The following is a 19,166-nucleotide window of genomic DNA, read 5'->3' on the forward strand; positions in this document are numbered from 1 at the left end:
CAGACAAATTGTTCTGAGAATTTCTGAGAATTACTCAACTATATCCTGTCCACTACAAAAATAGGGCAGATCAATTCCAACACTGTCAATTTACTCTCAATCATCAGGTTGTTAACAATGCAATCCTGCAGCACTTACTCAGCAGCACACAGTTTGGAGATGCCCAATTTAGATTGCTGCAGGACTATTCAACTCCTAACATCACTACTGTCTTAATACAAACATAAACAAAAGCACTGAATTCTAGAGTTGGGGTGAGAAAGTATTTGATCAAGTGTAGCATCAAGGAACTTTTGTGTAGCTGAAATCAATGAGAATCAAGAGAGAACTCCATGCTGATGGAGTCATACCTAGCATACAGGAAGATGGTTGTGGTTTTTGGGAGTCAATCATCTCAGCTCCATGTCTGCAAATGTTGCTCAGGGTAGTGTCCTATACCCAACCATTTTCAGCTGACTCATCAATGATCTTCACTCCAATATAAGATCAGAAATTGAAATGTTTGCTAAAGTGTTCACAAAACCTAGTCTTTAATCATTTCTATTTATTCCACGTGATATCACAAAATGGTTGAGCTTGGTCTTTAGGCCCTGATAACATAACAGCTGCAGTGTTGAATAACTGCATGCCAACTCGAGCTTCAGTTAATGAAACCGTCTGCCTGAAGGCAGCAAGACATGGACAACATCCAAGCTTGGACTGACAAGTGACAATTAACATTCATGCCACCAAAGTGTAGGCAGTGACCATCTCTAACAAGAAAACTAGCCATCTGCCTCTGATCTTCAATAAAATTACCATCAGCAACATTCTCCAACTTCAGCATCTGGACAATCTGCAAAGTGGCATAGAGGCAGCCATTGGGAGGAGACAAGGTTTTATGGTGAATGCTAAATACTCTCCAGCTGGCACCACTGACAATCTGGACCCTGGTATATCAAGAGTTTGCCTAAATTGTAAACTGGCACAATCCTTTCAGATGGAGGGCACTGGAAAGGGCATTGGCATTTTAACTTCACTATCAAAAATATACTGAAAATAGTTCTTACAGCAAGATGATTTTTTTTTTAAATTAACACATCAGTCAATTAATTAAGCCATCTTCCAAGTATTAAATTTACATCAATCAAGATCTCTATTTCACAGAGTCTCACAGCACCCCTCCACATTGTGCTGATGAGGCTGGGCCGTAGTCAATCTGCAAATACAAGTGAATTTTAAAGATGCTGCTTCCTACTGTGAGGAGTCATGTACACACTCTATTAAAATAAGTTTGATATTGATTTTGATTGATGGACAATACCTTAAAATTATTATTTAATCTGCTCTTAGCTCTTTCCAGAGCGGAATTTCACTAACACATGAGCAACGTTTCTTCCAGAGATGCACTGAGGACTTCACTTGGAAACGATATATTACCGTACCTTGTTGGAGACTTTACAGGAGTAACTATAGGAAGATAAAGGAGTGCTTGGTCATGGGCATCTTGCTAGGAGATCCCTTAGCCCATATGAGGAGGGTATGAGGGGTTTCCTCAAACCCTCAACACCCATTCATGGATACAGGTCCCCCTCAGGCTCCTCCATCAAGGCATCCAGTGCCACTTTTGCAAACATTTCCCTTAATACCTAGTACTGCTGGCTATAGACCAGGTAAACTTTCCATGGAGGTTGGTACAAAGTGTCCCTCTATTTGCAACTGATTGCCTCTTTAGCAACATGGCTCAAGGTTGGCACCTCCAGATAATGTCAATTTATGGTTACCATCAATTAGAACCAACGTATGTGGAACGTGGAACTTCTGATCAGTATGATGATTGCAAATTGATTGCAGATTGGTGTGAACCACAGCATTGCAGTTTCAGTGGAAGTGCAGAATCATTAATAGCAATACCCAGATATCAGCATCTAACTGCACATGTGCAGATTTCAAAACATGCTATCAGCTTCAGATGGTAAATGCTGACAGTTTTGCCATCATTACTTCCACAGAATCCATGCCAACCCGATTGTAAATAGTAGCTGTCATTCTTCATGTGAAAGCTGGTCGTAGGAAACCTTTTGCTATGTTGGCTTGTGACCAACTTGAAAGGGCATCAGTAATCTGACCACAGTGAGAAAGAAAATTAACATTCCTGTCTATTGGACAATGAACAGGAGTGGCAAGCCTGGGATAATTGAATTTCCACCTCCATAACCAGGAACACCAATACTGAGTGCAGTCCTCCATTCTGTCCCATTACTGAGCTGGGTCAGCTAATTTACTAATGAGCACAAATCAAACATAGGACATTTCAGCATTGCACTGCACAGAAGTATAAACCCCAAGGTTCTTGGTATGTTCTTTAGTTTTGAATCATTTGTTTTCTTATCTTTAGGTCAAACAATGCTTAACATGCTGAAGTATTGCATTAAATACTTTTATAACAATAAATGCATGTGAGATTTAGTACTGAGTCTGACAGCTTATGTGGACAGAACAACATAGTTAATGTTTCAATTCCAGTAACCCTTCATCAGAATTCAAAATAGTTAGAAAAGAGTGGTTACATGCTGATAACTGAGGAGTAGTATAGTACATGGAGATGGTACCGAGGGAGGAGACGAGAGAGTCAGAGAGAGGTTAGGCAAATAAAGAGAAGAATGATGATAAACCTAGAAAGAGGTATACACTGAGTGGGTTGCTAATGCAAAGTGTAAACGTTTGAAAATAAGTTGGCTGTGCTAGAAGCAACTCATGCAAACAGGATCTGGGGAAATGAGGATGGGTAACATATATGGAAGAAGGTGTTCATGTTCTGAAATTGTAAAATTTAATGTTGAGTCCTGAGGGTTATAAGGTACCTAGGTGGAAGGTGATGTGTTGTTCTTCCAACATGTGTTGAGCCTTGCTCAAACATTACAGCCAGCTCAAGACAGAAATGCTGGTGTGGGAACATGGTGGTGTGTTGAAGCAGCAGGTAACTGGAAGCTCAGGGTCTTTACAGACAAAGCATAGAAATCTGTGTTTCATCTTCTCAGTGTAGAGAAGACCAATTACATGCAGGGAATATAGTAGACTATATTGAATGAGATACAGGTAAACCACATTTGGAAGATGTGTCTGGGGCCTTTGATATTGACGTGGGAGAAGGTGAATAGGAGAGTGTTATACCTTCTACAGTTGCATGGGAAGGTTCTGTGTGGTGTGGGGCGGTGTTGGGAGTGGAGGAGGAGTGAACCAAGATGTCATGGGGAGAATGATCCCTGTGGAAGGCTGACAAGGGAAGGGAGAGGAATTTGGAATTGGCAGAAATGAGGCTTATGATCTTTTAGGCTTATGGAAGCAGGTGGGATAGAAAGTGGGGCAAAGAAGATGTTATTGTAGTTGTAGAAGGGGAGGAAAGTGGTGAGGGCTATTTGCTCCAGTCAGCTGGAGTGGCAGGAAATCATTAGCAGCCCACCTCGTGTATAACTTTTTCTCAGCTTATCATCATTGTTCTCTTTACTTGCCTAACCTCTCTGTCTCTGACTCTCTCGCTCTCTCTCTCTCTCTCTCTCTCTCATCCCTCCCTCGGTACCATCTCCATGTACTCTACTACTCCTCAGTCATCAGCATGTAACCACTCTTATCCAACTATTGGGTTGAGGAAAAAGGTGGAAATGTCTGAGACTCCCCTGTGAAAGGTGGTGGCATCAGAACTGATGTGATGATGATGATGGAGGATCTGGGAAAATATAACTGAGTCTTTACAGGAAGCAGAGTGTGATAATGTATAGTCAAGGTAATTGTGGGAGTCGGTGGAGTTGTCGTGGATATCAATGGCCAGACTATCCCCAGAAGTGGAAACAGAGATGTCTAGAAAGGGAAGGGAGGAGTCAAAAATGGGCCAGATGAAGATGAGAGCACGATGGAGACTGGAAGCAAAACAAAACTGGAAGCAAAGCAAATCCAGTTCGGGATGAGTGTGAAGCAGAGAAAGTGTCACTGAACTTGAAGCATTAACTCTGTCCTCTGCAGATGTTGCCCAACCTGCTAGGTTTCTCCAGCACTTTTTGTTGTTGTTTTAAATTTCCAACGTCTGCAGCTTTATTTTCTAACTTACTGTTGGATTTGTCCCGAAGATCCAAGGGAATGTGTTTTTGACAGTGAGAGTCATCAGCAATGATGGAGTTTAGATTTGGAGTTGGTTGAGAAAGGAGACTGGGCACAATTTAATGAAAAAACTGTGTTCCATGATACTTTAGGATGAAGAAGTGTTCAACTTGGTCAGATTGTGCATATCATCCTGAGAACCTATTCAAAAAGAAAATTCCCTGGCAATATGTTGCAAGATGATTAGTTATCTGACCAGTTATTTGCTGAAGTTTTTTTTGAAACTAGAGAAGGCCAATGTTGAATAAATCCAACTACCGCTATTCACTAGTGTGAAATTGGATTATTTGGGAGTCAGTTTATCTGTCTCTTTATCCATCCAACAATCCCTTAGTTTAGTTGGTTATTAATTTTCCAAAAAAAACCTGTTCGATCATCCTGCTTCCACCTCATTGAAGTGCAAGTTGAGTGATCAGGATATCAAGAGTATACTTCTGTATCATTCATGTATTTCATGTAAAGTAAGCCAGTTTGCAATGCCTGTAAGAGCGATCTCTCTTTTCAGTTGTTATTTGAATTGCTGGTGAAGTAGATATAAGTCTCACTTACCAGGATACAGTTCACCAGGATAATATTGTGGAATTCACTGACAGTTGGCAGTTCCCCATGTATGAATCTCACTGAATGCTGCAATGTCATTGACCAGCTGGGTGAACTCTCTGGGTTTCTTCTTATTCATGTTTTTATTCCTTTTTTTGTGCCACAAGAGGAGATCCCATTGGTTGTAACAAGTAACCCAGGTAAGTTGAGACAGAAAATGTTTGGATGACCTTTCTGGGCATCTCCATTTGGAGCCAGTTGTACAATCCCTAAAGAAGGCTTATGGTCATTCAGAATGCTACCAGATTATGCTGTTTTCTGAGGTCAGCAGTCAAAATAACTATACTATGGAGCATCTGACATTCAGGATTAATGCTGCAGTCTTCAGTGTCATTTGTGTATGCACTTTCATCTCTTCTCGATTGCAGTTTGACTTCTTTACTATCAACACTGAAGTCTAGATTTTTTGCAAAAATGGCAGACAGACTTGATAATTGGAAGCCCTGTCCCCAAACATGGCACCAACCCTTTTCATTGAGGAGGAAAGGGAGCAGGAGCACATGTATTTTACGGAGGTAGCTGACCATTTAACTTACCAGTTGCTACAACATACATGATATTTGGGTGACCCAGGTCGATGAAGCACATCAAGAGGAGATTAGACCTATAAAATCAGGTCTGGACTTTATACAATCTTTTGGATAGGCAAGGTACCCTTCTGGAGAGGTAAATTATCTGTTGGATAAGATCTCAGGACACATTTGGCAGAAGTCAGTTGCTCTCTTTCAGAGAAGCTGTCATGTAGGAGCAATAAAATATCTGCATGAGAGAGGCAAGGTACTGTTTAGGGCTATTAGAAGTAGACATCTGTGTATAAGTGCCTCAGCTCATTTATTCTCCAACTGATTAAAACTTTCAAACTGGTCAAAATTAACTGTCAAAAGACAACAAAGGCACAACCAAAGGCAACTTTCAAAAGTGTCATAAGCCTTCAAGGCATTTGAAATCTCTGCCTTCTTATATTTGAAACAAACATTCTGGAATATTAAAAACATCATTACCCACTCTTTCCCTCTGTTGGCATAAGCCTGAGGCCTACTATCACTCAACTGGTGCTGCATGACTGATTTCACAACCTTGTAACATTACAGGGGGCTCAACAGTATACTGTTTCTCCAAAATTTGATTGACAACTGCAAGTAGTTATAGACTCTTTGGAATGAAACTATCAATTTAAGTGTTTATATAAGAAATGATTATGCACGTGCATTTAATTCTTATTGTTATAAATCATTTTATAGCTCAATGAATATAAATGTAGCAAATAGGGTTTTTTTTGAATGACAGTGATTTTCTTAAATTAATTATTTTACTGCATGTGTTCTGAGAGTTACACTTGGTGGATACTGAATAACTTGTCATAGTCGGTGTTAGGGCAAAGGTGGTAGGTGAGATGCTTGGGCTGGAATGAGTTAACAAGAGTTTGGCTTAACAGCTGCTCCAATCCCAACCCAGCCCTCCAATCCCTCTGCTCCAATCCCAACCTCACCATCAAGCCAGTGGATAAAGGGGGCGCAGTGGTAGTCTGGCGCACTGACCTCTATACCGGTGAAGCCAAACGTCAACTCGAGGACACCTCTTCCTACTGCCCCCTCGACCATGACCCCATCCCCCATCACCAAACCATCATCTCCCAGACCATACAGAACCTCATCACCTCAGGAGATCTCCCACCCACAGTTTCCAACCTCATAGTCCGGGAACCCCGCACTGCCCAGTTCTACCTCCTTCCCAAGATCCACAAGCCTGACCACCATGGCCAACCCATTGTCTCAGCATGCTCCTGCCCCACTGAACTCATCTCTACCTACCTCGACACTGTCCTATGCCCCCTAGTCCAGGAACTCCCCACATACGTTCGAGACACCACCCACGCCCTCCACCTCTTCCAAGACTTCCGTTTCCCTGGCCCCCAACGCCTCATCTTCACCATGGATATCCAATCCCTCTACACCTCCATCCGCCATGACCAGGGCCTCCAAGCTCTCCGTTTTTTCCTCTCCAGACGTCCCCAACAGTACCCTTCCACCGACACTCTCATTCGTTTGGCTGAACTGGTCCTCACCCTTAACAATTTCTCCTTCAAATCCTCCCACGTCCTCCAGACCAAAGGGGTAGCCATGGGCACACGTATGGGCCCCAGCTATGCCTGTCTCTTTGTTGGCTACGTAGAGCAGTTGATCTTCCGTAATTACACCGGCACCACTCCCCACCTCTTCCTCCGCTACATTGATGACTGCATTGGTGCCACCTCGTGCTCCCGCGAGGAGGTTGAGCAATTCATCAACTTCACTAACACATTCCACCCTGACCTTAAATTTACCTGGACCATCTCTGACACCTCCCTCCCCTTCCTGGACCTCTCCATCTCCATTAGTGACGACCGACTTGACACTGACATTTTTTACAAACCCACCGACTCCCACAACTACCTCTTCCCACCCTACCTCTTGCAAAAATGCCATCCCGTATTCCCAATTCCTCCGCCTCCGCCGTATCTGCTCCCAGGAGGACCAGTTCCACCACAGAACACACCAGATGGCCTCCTTCTTTAGAGACCACAATTTCCCTTCCCACGTGGTTAAAGATGCTCTCCAACGCATCTCATCTACATCCCGCACCTCCGCCCTCAGACCCCACCCCTCCAACCGTAACAAGGACAGAACGCCCCTGGTGCTCACCTTCCACCCTACCAACCTTCACATAAACCAAATCATCCGCCGACATTTCCGCCACCTCCAAACAGACCCCACCACCAGGGATATATTTCCCTCCCCACCCCTTTCCACCTTCCGCAAAGACCGTTCCCTCCGTGACTACCTGGTCAGGTCCACCTCCCCCTACAACCCACCCTCCAATCCTGGCACTTTCCCCTGCCACCACAGGAACTGTAAAACCTGCGCCCACACCTCCTCCCTCACCTCTATCCAAGGCCCTAAAGGAGCCTTCCACATCCATCAAAGTTTTACAGCACATCCACTAATATCATTTATTGTATTCGTTGCTCCCGATGCGGTCTCCTCTACATTGGGGAGACTGGGCGCCTCCTAGCAGACCACTTTAGAGAACATCTCCGGGACACCCACACCAATCAACCACACCGCCCCGTGGCCCAACATTTCAACTCCCCCTCCCACTCTGCTGAGGACATGGAGGTCCTGGGCCTCCTTCACCGCCACTCGCTCACCACCAGACGCCTGGAGAAAGAACGCCTCATCTTCCGCCTCGGAACACGTCAACCCCAGGGCATCAATGTGGACTTCAACAGTTTCCTCATTTCCCCTTCCCCCACCTCACCCTAGTTCTAAACTTCCAGCTCAGTAACTGTCCCCATGACTTGTCCGGACTTGTCCTACCTGCCTATCTCCTTTTCCACCTATCCACTCTACCCTCTCCTCCCTGACCTATCACCTTCATCCCCTCCCCCACTCACCCATTGCACTCAATGCTACTTTCTCCCCACCCCCACCCTCCTCTAGCTTATCTCTCCACGCTTCAGGCTCACTACCTTTATTCCTGATGAAGAGCTTTTGCCCGAAACGTCGATTTTGAAGTTACTTGGATGCTGCCTGAACTGCTGTGCTCTTCCAGCACCACTAAACCAGAATCTGGTTTCCAGCATCTGCAGTCATTGTTTTTACCCAGCTGTCAATAACCATGCAGGTAGGCAGACGGGTATAGGTTAGCGTGGAAGATATGAAAGTTTATGGGGGTGAGTGGGGGCCTCCATGTAGCATGGGCCAAAACTGCTGTTTGATAGGAACAGAGAAATGAATTTCGTCACATGTGCACAATTGAAGTAGTAAGTACATATAACATTTCTATATATGATCTCTTGGGTTACATTATTGTTTATCTAAGTACTGAAGTATAAATATTCAGCATGGATTATATGTTAAAATATACCAGGGCTCATTTCTGGAGCAGCTTTGCTTCGAACTTGCAACCACTGCAGTTTTGCTGAAAATCAGCCCTGAGGTAAAATCGAGGTCCAAGGACTGGATTTTCACATCAGTTGAAGGAATCTTGAGACTAATTCTCCATTTGCTATGCTGCCTCTGACTTGAAACTGGCTGGAGGATGGATCTTCTGGGGGTCCAGGTAACCTGGAAATGGACCTGCTGCCTCCAGTGGTAGGCCCAAAGCAGAAATGAAGAAAAGTCCAGGTCACAGCAAGCATTTTTAGAAGATTTGACTCTGTTCCTAAAAAGCCTAAACCTGGTGATCCTGATGCAATCAGTGGTTTATCTTTATGTGTTTGAAGCTTCAAGCCACTTTAAAACCTCCTCTCATCCTTATCCCTCACTCTCACCTTACTCCATCACCCATTTCTCACCCCCTCACCTTGAAATCCTTGTCCTTTCACTTTCACCCTTTCACTTCCCTCATTCTACTATTTCACACCTTCATCCATTATACATTTCATGAATAGAACTTGCAAGCCCCTTATTATAATAGGTGGAAGCAATTGATTAAACCATTGAAGTCCCTGGTCTTCAAAGCAGCTGTGTAAACAAAGACAAGTTAAAAAAGGACAGTTGGCTTGCAGCAAAGAGCCCTTAACACTCTCTAAGTAAACAAACAGACTTCAGAACCATTATCTCAATAGAAGTCTATGCTGAATACATGAAAGCAACTGAAAAGATTCAACATTTACAAATTATCATAATACTACATTGTCCTTCCCCTCTACCTGTTATTTATTAGATTATTATTTTAAAAATCATCTGAAGATGTGTTCCATGTTGTTCTTTTACTTGACAGTTTGCCTAGTTGTCAGAAGTAATAATATGGCAAATACTTTGGTGCATAAGTAGTTACAGCTTCTAATCACAGCGCTGTTAGGATTAATCTGAATAAATAAAGATATGGTTGAAATTGCAATGTTTCATGAAGAAATGTCAAGAAAGAAAAACTATTTTACTGACCTATTAAACCCAAACACAGCTCTAATCAATGCTTCACATCTCCATGCTTCCTCTTTAAAAATTTTAAAATGTTGAAGAAATAGATTCTCAATGAACTCACAATGATGTTTGTTGCCTTGGTGGTAGAAACATTCAGGTTCTAGGTTCCCAGTCCTTCCCAGTCCTAGTGAAAATGGTCATGAGCAGAAATGGAAGCAGGATCTCTGGCTGCCCTGCTCAGTGACCGATGTTTCTGTAATCTGCTACTGTTTGATCCTGATTGGAAAGCTGAAAATTGAGGCTCTCCTATTTAGTTTAAGGAGTCTATAAAAACACAAGGTGTTTTTCTTTCGTATTGTGACTTTACGCTAATTTGGATGAATACTAGTTTGATGAGATTTAGCATCTTGTATGACACCAGGGCTTTGCAAATTGTTTATTACATTATTAAGGTTATGCTTTTTTAATTACATTTGTTACAGACGGATAAAGATCTCACTGAAGTATGGAACATAACTGGGAACCAGGGTGATAGATGGCACAAGGCAGTGATATATCTGAGAAAGATACGTAACTTTGAAATCATATTTGAAGGAATCCGCACCAAGAATTTTGGAGGTGGAGCAGCAATTGATGATATTCAGTTCAAGAATTGTGCCCCAGGTCTGTAACAGATGTTTGTACACAATTAGAATTCCAGTTATTAGATAAGAACTAGAATAAGAGCCTGCTCCTTGAATAAGTTTGAAACAGTTCAAGGTGCATCTCAGTTAAAGACATTGCTCTAGACAGAAAACTCTCCAATCTTTTTAATAGTACTGTATTGGAATATATACAAGAAATCTAATATAAATGGAAGGTAGGAATAGGTATATATGCATACACATACACATAGAGGGAGTGGTGGTCACCACTGGACCTGCATTGAGTCCCCAATCATCATTGATGGAGCAAGAAGGAAATCCAAGGCTTTAGGGTGATGCAATGGAGTGGGTAGGTGGGGTGGGAGGACATTTTTGGGTCTAGGCTAGCAGAACTTGACAAAGTGAACAGGGAAATTCAAACATAAAGGAAACCTGCCTGTACTTCCCTGGTCACCAGCCCAAGCAGTAAATGCTGTTGCACTGCACACTTGACATTGGCAGCTCTGTCACAGATTAAGTCCCAGTGGCACCAGGAGTCATGGCCAATAATTTGCATTGAAGATCCTGGATTGGCCCCTGATGTGTGGAGCTCCTAACAGCACTGTCACCACTGGAATATGTGACGGGTGTTTGGGTAAGATCCAGGAATGGCACCTATACCATGGTGCCTTTTAACATGCCTTCGGGGAGGGTTTGGGGGAACCATAAAATTTAACTTTATGACTCAAAGAGTCGAACGTCTCCAAACTTTGAAATGCCGGTTAAAACCAAAGTTATTACTAAAACAGGGGAGGTAACATTTTTGGATCTAGCATAAAATTGGCATTAAGACATTAACAGCCATTTGACACCGCAGCTGATTTACATTTTCATTGAAAGGTGGCAATTGTTACCAAGTTACCCTTGATCCAATCGTCAGTGTCGTCTTCAGTGTTTTCCTGTACACTTAGAGTCCTTTGCAGTCAAGTACAATAAGAAGATATGAAAGCTCAGAATTAACTTTAGTCAAATCAAGAGGGAATTGAAAAAGGAAATGAGACAAAGAGATAGAATGAAAATTGACTGACTGCCAAAGGAATCCAAAAATCTTTTATCGGCATAAAGATAGTAAAAGTGTAGTGAGGAGAGGCATGGTAGGGCTGGTTAGATCAGACAGCTAGAGTGCAGTGCTTCATAAAGCAACTTGGGGTACCATGTTCAAAATATATTCTTCCCTCAAATGATTATATTGCCTCAGGAGAATCCACTATAGTGCAATCAGTGAAAGGTCACCCCCACCCCCTCCTCTCCCACACTTTGAAATGTGAGAATTTGTGCTGAGTTACTCCTCCAATTGGAGTTTGTTGGCCAAATTGTCCTTACTGCAGCATAGTTTGGAATTGTGCTTCAGAACCAAATAGATATCCTGGACCAGCTGACTCCATGGAACTTACCAAGGAAGAGAAAGTTTCTTTGAGGCAAATACCTAGCAACTGGAACCTTTCAAAACCATCGGCATCCCTGACTTATAATCAAAGATTTCAGCAGCTTCTGACTCACTTATGCTTAGTAGTTATCCAGGGAAAATTACCAGGTTTAAAACAGCTCGAATGCCCAGATAACTTTTAAACAATGACTCATCACTCAGCAGCCACCCCAGCAACTCAAACCTCTGACTCCGGACCCCAGCACACTGCCCCTCTCCACCCTTGTTCTTGTAAATTCTTAGATTCATCTCCACTCCTTTGAAAGACAAGTCACCTGACCAGGAAGTATGTGTAGAGAACCCATTCAGAGGGAAGTGTCTTTTTTTTTTCATCAGGATTGTCAGTAAGGTCTTCCATGAAAGGATGATGCCCTGAGCATCAGCCAGTTGGACAGGTGGACGCATAGAGTTCTCAAGGAAAGGAAGCTGCTACGCTCATGTGCTCTAACCTGTTCATCCTCTGTTATAAAATAATTTTAAAGACCATAAAGAATCGTAAAAGTGTTACAATGTAGAAGGTGGCAATTTGGCCCACCATACCTGCACTGGCTGTCCAAATAGGCATCATGATTTAGCGCCATTCTCATGCCTACTCTCCATACTCTTGTACATTGTTACCACACAAATACTCAACCAATGCCCTCTTGAGTGCTTCAATGGAACCTGCTGGCACCACACTTCCAAGCAGTATATTCCAGAGATTAACAACTAATTTTGTGAAAAAAGTTCTTTTTACCATATCATATTTGCTTCTTTTGCAAATCACACAAAAATCTATGACCTCTAGTTTTTGATTCTTTTATGAGCGTAAACAGTCACTCACTATCAACTTTATCCAGCCTTCTCATTATTTTGACAACTTCTATCAGATCTCCTCTAAGAGTTCTTCTTTCCAATTTATCCTCATAACTGAAGTTTCTGTCCCCTAGAGTCATTCTTGTAAATTGCTTGTACACTTTCTCCAATGCAATCAAATCCTTCCTATGGTATGGCACCCAGAACTACACATAATACTCTAGCTGAGGCCTAACAAATGTCTGATATAAGTTCAGCATCACCTCCTTGCTGTTGTACACTAGACACCTGGTAATAAAGCACAAGATACTATATGCTTTATTAACTGCCCTCCCTATCTTTCCTGCAACCTTCAGTGATCTGTGTTCATATACACTTTGGAATGCATAGCCTCGAACTCAACTGAGGCCTTCAAGAGGAAATTAGATGATTATTTGTGTGTAACCAATGTGCAAGGGGATGGGCAAAATTGAGGTGAATGGCAGGCACTAAGTCAAAATGTTTGATGGAGAGCTGGTGCAGACACGGTAGGCTGAGTGACCTCCTTCGACACCATACTAGTTCTGCGATAACAATAAAGTTAATTACATTCTAGTGCTTATCATTGGTCAGCTCTAATTGCTAGGACCTTAGGAAGCTTGTGCGGATACAGCTGCCACCTTCGGAAGCTACAATAGAACTCCTTTGGGGTTCCACCCACAGATTGTGACATCAGTAAAATGGTAGAACAATACAACATGAAAATGTACCTTTTCAGAACCATTAACTTATACATCACCTGACAAGTTAAGGCACATGAGTGCAGTTTGGTATTTGTTGATTAGCATAGACATGGTGGGCTGAAAGTCCTGTTTCTATGCAGTATGACACTAAGTTTTATCCCCATAGTAAACTCATCATGCAAACATGTCTACAACTATGCTATATTTATCAGTATCATTTCCTCCTAAGTCTCTGACCTCACAAATGCAGTTGGGCTAAATGGTTCACATGTGTCTCTCTTCACACCTGACAGAACACTGGGTCTCTTGCTTATGGATTGTTGTCTCTGATTCTAGTCAGCGGATTTTTCATCCCTCAGATATCCTTCATTTCTCTGTAGACATTTGTTGGTCTATCGCTTTATCTGGAGGATTCTTAATCTTCTAAGCTTTCTTCTTAGAATATGACTGCCCTGTTGAAATGAGTACTCTTCTTTTGCAGTATCCTAAATGCTTAGGCCGGCCAGCTACATCTTTTTGACCACATACTGATTCTGTAGATATTGGTCTGGATGCCATGGAGTTAAGTGCAGTTTGTCGCCCCTGAGTTCTTGGTGATGATTTATGTCTTCAGTTGCCCAAACATTGTTGTTGTTTGGCCGGCAGAATAAACTCTCAGTCTTACTGAAAACTTGGCCCTCAGTCTACACCATCTCTGTCATTGGCATTTTGGAAGACAGACAATTGAAATCTTGTGAAGTTTGTGACTTTCGCTATGTTAACTATGTTAAACAACTCTATTAGGCTAATATGTCACCTCATTTGATTCTTTTTTCTGTTCGGGTCTCTCCACGAATCTGAGCAGCTTCTAGCCATCTCTTGATTGATTGGTCAATCATGATCTGTTGTTTAGGTGAAAGTGAGGACTGCAGATGCTGGAGATCAGAGTCTAGATTAGAGTGGTCCTGGAAAAGCACAGCAGGTCAGGCAGCATCCGAGGAGCAGGAAAATTGATGTTTCGGGCAAAAGCCCTTCATCAGGAATCTATGGTCTGTTGTTTGCAGAACTGTTTATTTTTGGCCCAGTTCTCTCTTGTAAGTTGTACTTCTCCTTCAACTGTGAATTGATCGAGGTTACTTCAATATTCAACAAATGAACAAGATGTCAAATGTAAAATAACTGCATCTTACAGCATTTACCAGAGTTTGATTTTACCAGCTGTTTTGAGTTGGCCGGGTGGCAGGAATGAGAAATCCAATGTCTTTTTGCCACATTGCATGTTATGAATGGCAGGAACCTCTGTGATGCAGACATCTTCTGGATGACCAATAGCAGCAATATATTGACCACATTGGGAAACAACCACAATCCCAGTAGCATACAATCAGGTTACTGGGGTTGCATGAGAGACCACCCTTTACAGACAGTCCATGCCCACAGAGGGGTCCATCGCAGCAATCTCCCCTCACACTGAAATAACACCACTGCTGAAATGTGAAGACACTCTTTCCCACAATAATTGAGGCATGACTGTTTTGTTATGTCTCATTATTAACATGTCAATATATCATTAAAGGGCATACTCGTGATATTATCATTGTATCATGCTGGGTGATGTGAGGGTATTTAAGAGCCTCAAACTCTAACTTCTGATCACTTGACCTATGACACTTTCAGGAAGTATATTCCTCTGTTGCAAACCTGTAGCTCAATATCCACACAGCTCAATACTAATATGCCTGAAGAATGTAATGTTGTATATAATAGTTGTAATAAATGTCTGCTGAATTCATCAATACTATAAAATCTACATCCAATTTCTTATTTATGGGAGATAACATAAGCATGCCTGCATCTGGTAAAATATCCTGATAGGTCAAACGTACACCAGTCACAAGCTAACTTGTCTGGTTGTGAAGACCACTTTGCATCAGAAAGATGAAAGAGTCCTCTCCTTCATCTTACAGCATGTCACATTCACTCATTTATTCCTTGGGGAAATACGTATGATCTTGGCTCCCACAGCAGCCAGCTTTAAGGAAAAATGAACATATATTTATGCAGCAATTCCTTATGTCTTTTAAGTCCTCAGTGGGTCTTTAAATCCTTGAAGTTCTTTTTAAAGTGTATTCACTGATATTTTATCAGGAATGCAAGGCCAAGACCTGATCAAAACAACAAGCAAATTGGCTGGTATTTTATTAAGGGAATACCCATTGTGGAATAAATATTGACTAAAACACTGAGAGAACTGCAAATCATGTCATAGAATCTCTATTGTTTGCTTGGGAGGTTTTTGATTTAAGGTCCCATTTCAAAGACAGCACTTCCAAGAGGATAGTATTTAAGCATCACTAGATACTGGGCATGATCCCCCACCTTGCAACCAGCTAAGAATGTGTTCAAGCATTAATGACTTAAAACTAGCTCTGCTGAATGGGTCATTACATCTGGATGCCTGAACATGATATGATTGTTGTAGTCAGAATACAGTCTCAGCAAGAGATTCCCAGAAGTCAGCGATAATCATAAAATCACTACCATGTGGAAACAGGCCATTCGGCCCAACAAGTCCACACCAACCATCTAAAGAGCATCCCCCCCAAACTCAGCCCCCTATCCTATCCTTGTAACCCTGCATTTCCCAAGGCTAATCCACCCAACCTACGCATGCCCTGGACATTATGGGCAATCTTTGGACCGTGGGAGGAAATTGGAGCACCCAGAGAGAAGTTTAGCAGACATAGGGAAAATGTGCAAACTCCACACAGACTGAGGCTGGGATTGAACCTGTTTAACCACATGCTACCCACATTTTGTGAGTATCCTCAAAGCATTCCTGAAGAGGTTAAATGTTGCTGCAGACCAAAACAGGCTATTAATCAAAAGAGAGAAGGTTTGTTTGCAATGGCGACAAACACATTAAGAGTCTTTGTTAGTGCAGAAGTAGGCCATTCAGCCCCTCGAGCCTGCCCCACCACTCAACAAGATCAGGGTTAACTTGTTTGTGCTTTAAATCCACATTACCATCCTCTCACAATAACTTTTGATTCCCATGCCTAATAATAGCCACAGCCTTTAAAAATATTCAATGATCCTATTCCACCACTTTCAGAGGTTAGTGTTACAAAATCACACAATCCTCTGACAGAAAAAAACATCACCCCATCTCTGTCCTAAAGGGTAATGCTTAATTTTTTAACATTACCCTGTACTTCATGACTTGCCCATGAGAGGACACATCTTTGCATGGCCACTGTGTCAAGAATATTCTGGATGTTACATACTTAAGTCATCCCTCAATCTTTTAAATTTTAGTGACAACAAAAAGTCTGTGTAACCTATCTTATAACAACCTACTTCTTCTCAGTATCAAATTAATAAAACTCCTCAAAACCACATCCAATAACATTTGCATCTCAACTTAAATAACAAATCTGCACAGTTTTTGAGATGTGGTCTCACCATTGCACTATATAGCTGAAACAAACGTTCCTTAATTTCATGTTAAATTCCTATCATTATCACATGCAGAGAGGAAGTCAAAACATTGGAAATAATCCTCAAACCTCTCAACAACTATTTTCCTGACCCTAGATTAGAAGTAAATCATCATCAAGCAGGGATAAGGAGGGATCATGTCTCAGAGTAAGGAAGGGACTTAATCTAGAGTGCTACCACTGAGACAAGGTTGGCACTTTGCTGTCACCCTTGACACATTAATAAGGCTTTAGACATTAAAGAGCCACAGTAGAGTATGTTCCTCAACAGGAGGAGGTCAGGAGCAAGTCAACTGACCATTGAACCAATTCTCTGATCTGAACTTATAAGCTGTTTGCAAAACTAAATTCATATCTATACCTGCTGTAGCATATTCCTTGAATAAAATGTTGATCTGAGCTTTTAATAAAGATAAAAAGAAAATATTAATTTGCAGAAGCAGACATGATTGAAGATATACTAAAGATAATGCACTGTAATGTTTAAAGATAATGTTTAAATGCAAGATAAAAGGAGTGGTTTTCCCACAGCCTCCACAATGGTGACATTTTGATGGGATGGGAGGTCCAACTATCACAACACTGCATTTCAAGATGAGCGTCAGAAAGCCTCATCAACTGGTTTCTAAATGACAGTCAGTAATAGAAGGGGAAAAGGTGGTTGCGATCCTTGAAAACTGTGGCTATGAAACTGGGAAACAGGGAATGAATTGACTGTCCTGTAATTAAAATTTAAAGCCCCACACTACCTGTGTACGGGAATGCCAAAGGGTTTTGTGCATGAAGCACTGCTGTGATGCAAATAACAAGAGCTATTTTATCTGGCCAATGCTAATTATTTGTACTTTGTCACAGTATATCTATTCATTCTTGGGTGGATGAGTTGGATATTTGTTGTTACTTCGAGTGGGGGATCTCAGTATGAGATCCAAAGTAGTAATTCCGCAGCCAACCATCAGCACAAGTCAGAAGGAAATTCAATTTCCTGTGTGGTCTTCCAAAAGCCTTACAATGCAGTATTTAAAGAAGGCCGCTCACCATCACCTTCTCCAAGGAATTAGGGATGGGAATAAATGATCACTAGCGACAGCCACCTCCCATGAAGTACTAATATTAAAAATCCTTAAAATTAAACCCTTTTTGGTAAGTATCCTAAGGATTTATTAGCAAACCCCATAAATGCTGCTTTAACTCTGTTTATTTGCATTATTTCAGATTGGAGTTTACCAGGCTTCTGTGTGGCTGCAACCGATTACAGCTGTCAAAATGCCAAGTGTGTTGAGTCTGAACTAGTCTGTGACTACAAACCAGATTGTGAAGATGGATCAGATGAATTTGACTGCTGTAAGTAGGTTTACTTTAACAATTCATATATTCAACATTTTCGACATAACCAAGTTAGTCAAGCAAAAAAAAAATGATACGCGGATATAAATTATTTTTAGTCACAGATGAATGATTTGCTCCCAGTTTGCCCTTCAATAAGTTTTTCTGTTCTTCTCTCATATGAATCCTAAGTTGTAGTATCAAAAATCTCCGAAGTAAACCAGCCACGTTATGAGGAGAAGAAATCTAAACAATAAATTGTCACTACATGTGACATTTTCATTAGTGGATATATATTTTCAATTTTGATTTTCGGACAATTTTTCAACCTTATCTGCTCCATTGACTCGACATTTGAACGTGTGTATATGACACTGATGTGAAAAATCTATAGAGTCAGTTTCAATTTTCATATATTAGAATCAATTACATCTTCAGATATTATTGGTAGCAGCTTCTACCTTTGATGAAACCATTTCTCCCGCTCTTAAAATATTAAAAAGGAGAATTTTGCCTGATTCTATTAAAAATATGTCCCTTTTTGATTTTATCAGATATATGGCGTAATTTAATATATTCCCCTGCCTAGTTACAGCCTTGATGCAAAAGGGTATAATAATTGACTGTTGCATTGATTTATCTTCTCGTATCTGAGTGAGGAGCAGTCTGTTTGAATGTATGAGTACCTTAATAGAAACTACTCCTTGTAGGACTACAAAATAAAGGAAAGGATCAAATGGCAAGTTATAGAGATTCTCTCTTGCTGGTGACGTGTACATGTTTATGACAACTGTTGGGAATGGCTGAGGCTTTAGAATGGAATTTGCCTTTTAGCTTTGATTTTATTTGTACCCTATACTTCAAAAAAGCAATTAAGAAGAGCAAAAAAGCGGCATGAAATAACATGGGTGGGTAAAATTAGGGAGAATCCCAAGATATTTCATAAGCATATTAAGGGAAAGAGGATAACCAGGAAAAGAACAGAGGTGTTTAGGCACCAAGGGAATAATCTGTGTATAGAGGCAGAAAGTTTCGGCAGAATGTTAAGTGTGTACTTCACTGCTGTTCTCACTTGGGAGAAAGAGCATGTAAGT

At 41.4% G+C, this 19,166-nt stretch overlaps 1 protein-coding gene across 1 annotated transcript in view; it reads left to right on the top strand.

The window, feature by feature from the left end:
* The window catches only part of LOC140480282 (MAM and LDL-receptor class A domain-containing protein 1-like), a 404,689-nt gene that overhangs the window by 260,401 nt on the left and 125,122 nt on the right, over positions 1–19,166 (top strand). The window contains exons 28-29 of the mRNA XM_072574989.1: positions 10,124–10,304; positions 17,962–18,090. Coding sequence (XP_072431090.1) covers positions 10,124–10,304; positions 17,962–18,090 — 310 coding nt within the window. The remainder of the gene's footprint in view (positions 1–10,123; positions 10,305–17,961; positions 18,091–19,166) is intronic.

The sequence above is a fragment of the Chiloscyllium punctatum genome, chromosome 8 (assembly GCF_047496795.1).
Source record: "Chiloscyllium punctatum isolate Juve2018m chromosome 8, sChiPun1.3, whole genome shotgun sequence".
In the NCBI taxonomy this organism is placed as follows: domain Eukaryota; kingdom Metazoa; phylum Chordata; class Chondrichthyes; order Orectolobiformes; family Hemiscylliidae; genus Chiloscyllium; species Chiloscyllium punctatum.